This window comes from Bos javanicus, chromosome 25 (assembly GCF_032452875.1).
Source record: "Bos javanicus breed banteng chromosome 25, ARS-OSU_banteng_1.0, whole genome shotgun sequence".
Lineage (NCBI taxonomy): Eukaryota > Metazoa > Chordata > Mammalia > Artiodactyla > Bovidae > Bos > Bos javanicus.
In genome coordinates, this window is record NC_083892.1 from 30,934,769 (window position 1) to 30,940,768 (window position 6,000).

The following is a 6,000-nucleotide window of genomic DNA, read 5'->3' on the forward strand; positions in this document are numbered from 1 at the left end:
CCACATAAAAATTATGGTTCTCATTAGACAAATTTCTTATTTTTCCTCCAGTATTATGAGTAAAACCATTAGTCTGGAACAATTTTATTAGGACATTTCACTATGAGTTAGGAGCCTCTTTCTTTTTAAAGGGAAGTCAAAATCAGCCACTCAAGACAGAAACCAAACCATGGAGTCAAATGATGTGTCCATTAACACCAAAAGTATACACTCCACAGTTTGCTAGCTACTGCTCTGAATCAAGCCTAAGTTTAAAAGCCTCGCTATGCAAGCCAATATTTCTGGTTTCTTATCACAACATCATACTAGCAGCAACTCTAATGATCCGTGGTGACAACTGCTTTCATTTCTAGACACAAAAACATAGTATGTATTTAGGATAATTCTTATCATACATGATAATTCTTAACATTTACAAGTACTCTTGTATTATACATTCCTGTCCAAGTTCATAGTTTAGCTGCCTGTTTCCTAACAAACCCTCACATTTCTTAGTGATAATTCAGTAAATCTTCCAAACTGAGGACAACAGGAAACCAGAAATTTTAATGATCACCACACACATATGCCTGACTATGAAGCTTGGACACAGATGTGATAAGCCACAAAGAGATCTATGCTGTCCCACAGAACCAGACATACATGATGATTTTTATTCCCCACTATATATTTTTTTAACCTGAAAAGTATATTTGCAGCTTTCCTACAAAAATTGGGACTCCTAAACATAAATGCATGTGAAGATATTTGATATTAGGGATCTGTTGTTAATTCACCTAGGTGTGATAATACTATGAGTTTGGGTGCATTTTTTTTTTTTTCCCCCGAGTCATTACCACTTAGAAAGACAACTGTTGAACCTAGGTGGTTGTGCACCTTGGAGTTTGTTATACTGTATTTTTGGATATGTTTACATTTTTCTGTAAAGTTTAAAGAAACTTTTTTAAAAGTTAGACCTGTATAACCAGAGATATGCAAATGATATTCAGATACGAAGGTATTATAATATTCAGCTAACCAAAGTAACCTGGGTTTTGAATCTAGAAAAACAGCAGAAAAATAATCACAGCAAGAAAAGAAATAGTATTAATGGTACACTTCAAACTTGGTCTTCTTTAAAAATTAGAAGTTTTTTACACCCAAAAGAAACTAGAATGGGCAAATTTTCTGTCAAAAGCCAAATGGATAGATACACAAGCCCATCAAGTATTTATTAAAAGTAAAACCACCAAAAATAACTGCATGTGCTATATTTATCTTTACTTGACCTTCAAAAAGGTTTGTGGAAATCTGCAGGCCCCTCTTGCTTACTTACTGTGAGGGGCCACACAGAGCCCAGGATAACCATGCTGGCAGCAAAACCACTTGTAAGCAGCTCTTACAAACAGTGTCCTAAACCAACCACTGATAACAATCAAATTTTAGGCAGCACTTTCTAATTCACATAGTAGAATACATACTACCATTTCAATTCCTATTTTAAAGCGAGAGAGAGACAGAGAGAAAGAAGTCACACTGTTCAGTACCCTCCCCACATTGGCAAAGTTGAAGCCACAGTTAGAATTATCCTAATAAGTGGTGAGCCTCAACACTCAAAAGAACTATGTAAGATCCATTTTAGTCAATAAAGTACCAGTTCTAGAACCAGAGGATAACTGATTCAATCACTAATATCAAAATCTATGGCCACCAACACCACCACTCTCCATTCCTCCCCAACCACTGGCCACCATCCACCACCATAACCACCAGGAGCCCAACCAAAAAGCAGTTCAAACAGAAAAGAATAACCCTAACAGGAAGGCTTCCTTTCAAAAAATGTTTAAACTTGACACCCAAACACACACACACACACACACACACACACAGAGCAATCTAAACCTGCACAGTTACTGCATGTGAGATCTAAGCTGTCATCAACAAAGATTGCATTTGAGCACTGCAAACAATACCATAACAACAGCAATAACCAAAGGGAAAGGGAAAAGTTTCTTTCAGGAACCTCACACCATCACATCAGGTGCAGGAAACCCTAGAAACCAACTCCTATCTTGGTTTTGTGCTTAAGAAAGGTGGACCAACTCTGCAGAATCTCCAAGCGCCTGTGTGTGTGGTGTGTTGGGGGTGGGGAGAGGAAGATGGGGGAGGAGAAAAGGGGGTTATTTATACATGCCAGTGACCCATGCCAGTACCAAACCAGATCCGTCCAGGTGAAGAGAGTTTCCCTCTGACCCCCGGACAATCTCCCTCTACTTGCCCCCCTCCCCACCAACAGCCCCAGGAGCCCTTTAGCTGGCAGGAAAATGTGCATTTGGAAATCAACGCTGCAGGTGCCCAAGGAATAAAGAAAGATACACATAGATATATACACACACACAAAGCCAATCAGAAAGAAAAAGAAAACACAAAAAAAGGAAAAGGAGAGGGACAATTGGGTGACAAGCCCTTCAGATACCAGCTAGGATTTTATTCTTTCCTCCGACCCGTCCTCCCTGGTGGACCTTTTACTGTCTTTTAACCGAATTGTTCATATACACACACATGTGCATGTTATGTGTATAAATAATATTACAATTAACCCTTTCCGTAATAGAGCCCCGAACGGAATACTGAAAGATATTCCATCCTTTCCTCTCCTCCCTCCTCTCCTCCCTCCTTTCTCCCAACCAGGAGAAAACGCCCCCTTCCCCAGCTTCACCAAAAAAAGAAAAGAAAAAAGGAAAGAAAGAAAAAAGAAATGAAAAGAAAAAAAGAGGGGTAGAGGAAGGGGGCAAAGAACCACAAAACCCCGTCAGTCTCCGGTCCCGAGGACACCCAGGAAAGGTCTGTACTACACAGACACACACACACAGGGACATATGGCTCTGTAGAAAGCACACAGAGAACCGTCCACAGGCGCCCCAAACCCAGCAAAGAGACTTCCACCAGCCAAGAAGCCATGATTGGGGAGGGAGAGGAGGAAGCAATAAGGGCAGAGCTCTCCGTGGAGGGGGGCGCATTGTTGTGATGCCTGAACCCCTTTCTTTCTGCCCATCTGCTGTGGAGGGGGTGCGGGGAGGAGGCGCAAGGGAAAGGCGAGCGAGAACGAGGAGACCAGGAGACCAGGCACGGCTTGGCGATTCCCTCCTGCTGCCTGTCTACCCGCGCCCCCAGCTACCCCCCCGCCCCAACAATAAGACCTCAGCCTAGACAGACAGACAGCCAGCCAGACCGACCGGAGCGCGGCGGGGGGAGGCAGCAGAGCCGAGCACAGCCGAGGAGGGAGGGGGTCGTGCCTATAAAGGGAAACCGGGGGGGAGGGGGGTCCCCCTTACCTCCAGCGCTTCAAAAGTGACAAAGCTGGTCATGGCAAATCCATCAATGATGTCCTCTTCGGCCGAGGTGGACTCTCGCCGCTTCCTCCGCGGGGGTCTGGGCCGGGACGGGGCGGAGGACGGGGGCTTCCCATTGTCTTCCTTGTCGGAGCCCGACGACGAGGCGAGCGAGGGCGCCCGGGTCCGGCCGGCCCCGCCGCCGCCGGCCGCGCCGGCCCCCAGCCCGCCCCGGGAGCGCCTCTCCCGGTCTCGCTGTGACCGCGACCGCCGCTTTTTGCGGAGTCCATGGCCCCGCGTCGGGCCATCCATGGCTCTGCCGCGCCGGGGTCTCCCCGCTCGCTGCCTGCCCGCCACAGGCTCCGGCCGCGGCCGCACAAAAAAATTGACACCAACCCCTCCCTCCCCCTTCTCGGCTTCCCTCCGCCCCGAGGAGGGCGCGGGGGAGACGGCGGCCGAAAGAAGGGAGAGTGGGGAAGAAAGAGAGGAGAAAGAAAAGGGGGAAGGGGCGGAGAGAGGGAGGAGGGACGGGAGCGAGGGCGAGAGGCGAGGAGCCCAAGTGCGGGGCTGCCCACAGCACCGAGGGTCGGAGATTCCTGTGAGCAGCGCCGAGCAAAGTAATGGCTGAACACACAGGTCTCCTTTAGAGGGGAAAAAAAAAAATAACTCACCAAGCAGGCAATAAATCAGAATAGCGGAATGCTTTGATCAAGAGACTGGGAGGCTCCGGGGAGCCCTCCCCGCAGCCATTCTCCGCCGCGCCCCCCGCCCCCCGAAAACGCCTGCCCGCCCCCCGCGACTCCAAATCCGGCCCGAAAAAGGTCGCGGGAAAAGTGGGGGCAATGAACTTCACCCGCCCCTCGCGCAGGAAAACACCCCCGCCGCCTCTCACACACGCCTCAGAGAAAACTCACTCCCTGGCTCCAAAATTTTTAAGAAATGCATCCAGGGGAGGCCAAGGCTTCCGAGGGACCTGAGAGGGACGAGACCCCCCAGAGAGGGGAGCATAATAATGAAATAATTAGGAGGGGAGAGGGCGAAACTGGAAGCGGTGGAGGAAGGGAAGGAGGATGCTGGAGCAGTTGTGGGGTTTGCTTTTCGGGCTCGGAGGGGGAAGGAAAGGGAGATGAAAGAAGAGAAGAAACAGCCCCTGACGCTGCCACCCACCTCCCCCCACCTCAAAAAAATATTTTTTCCAGTCCCAAAGAAGAGGTCACCCTTCCTCAAAAAAAGGGAGGGGGGCAGTCAGTCAGTCGACGAGGAAAGCAGAAAGAAATCTCCAGCGGGAGAGACGCCGGTGTGCCGCCGCCGCCGCTGCCTCTTCTCTTCGCCCAGCCTGAAGGGAGAAGCGCGGCCAGGAAGCGCCGGGAACGCCGCTCTCGCCGCCGCCGCTAACGCTGCCACAGATGCCGCCGCGAGAGCCCCGATCCGGAGGGTGCACGGCGTGTCCGCGGGCGGCTGCAGCGGGAGCCCGGGCACGGCCCCATCCTCCGCCCGCCCGCCTCGCTCAGCTCCCGCTCCTCCCCCTCCGCGGCCGGCCCACTGCCGCGCCGCCGCCGCCGCCGCCCGCCTCAGCCCAGCCCGGCGCCCGCCCGCGCGCGCCGCGCGCACGCGCACCGCCCTCCCCGCGCCTCGCTCGGCGCGCGCTCCCGCCCCCGCGGCCCCGGCCGGCTGGATCACGTGGCCGGCCGGGCTCCCTCCGCCCCCGCCCCCTCCCCAGTTGTAGAGTGTGTAGAAAGCACAAGGCTGGGGGCTGGCCGCGCTCGCGAGCCCAGGGCATGCGCGCTGGGGCGGCCGGGCCTGCGCACTGGGGGCGGAGGCGAGCCGGGAGCGGGGCGTGAGGGCGGCTTGGGGGCGTGGAGGGGTCAGTTAGCTCGGGGTTTACTGCGACCCGCCAGAGTTGGCGCGCGAGGGTGTGGGAGCCGCGGAATGTTCCCGCCAGTCGCGCTGGGGACGCCGTGCGGGCCGCTGTCACCAGTCTACCCCGCGCGCCCAGCTCCGCGCCCCCCGCGCGCTCCTCGGGACACTTGTCCTTGGACCCCCTACCCCAGGCCCGCGGGAGGCGCTCGGGCCGCCTTCTCCAGAGGCCCCTAGGGTGTTTTCCTAGGGCGACTTGAGCAGCGAGGGAAGGAGGGATGTCAGAGAGGGGTTACGGGGGGGTGGCGGAGGGAGTCCCCCAGATGGGGGGTTGCGACTGCAAGCGATAAAAAAGCGAGCGGGTGCCGAAGTGCGGACCTCTGCTCCGCTGGGGGGCACTGGGTGGGAGGCCCCACCGCAGAGTTGGAAACTTTGTTCCCACGTGGTAGCACAGCGAGTGGCCGAGTGACCCAGCACCCGAATGACCTCTGAGCCCTCCTAGCCTGCGGGGTTGGGGGGCGGGGGGAGCCTAGAGACGCGCGAGCGGGGAGCGAGCGTCCAGGGACCGAACTTGAACCTCGACTGCCGCCTCCGAGGGCGCGGAGGCGGGGCTGGAGGGGTGGGGACCGCCCCTGACCGAGGACCCGTTAGACACGCAAAACGCAGCCCCTGCCACAGAGGAGTTCCTTTATTTGTGGAGAAGGGAGAGGGGTCCCTGCTTTTCCTGTCACTGTGCTTCATCCTGCCGCAAAGTAGCTAATGTTTATAAAAAACTTGTATTAAGAGTTGACTGCAGCCCAGAATCAATCAACAAATGCGACTAGCCTTTCTA

General features: G+C 53.8%; 1 protein-coding gene across 8 annotated transcripts in view; it reads right to left on the minus strand.

Moving 5' to 3' along the window:
• AUTS2 (activator of transcription and developmental regulator AUTS2) overlaps positions 1–4,048 on the minus strand; it is a 1,221,294-nt gene extending 1,217,246 nt beyond the window's left edge. For all 8 annotated transcript variants that reach the window (XM_061402554.1, XM_061402555.1, XM_061402553.1 and 5 more), the window contains exon 1: positions 3,315–4,048. In XM_061402554.1, the coding sequence (XP_061258538.1) occupies positions 3,315–3,623 (309 nt within the window). In that variant the 5' untranslated portion in view covers positions 3,624–4,048. The remainder of the gene's footprint in view (positions 1–3,314) is intronic.
• Between the last annotated feature and the right edge of the window lie 1,952 nt (positions 4,049–6,000).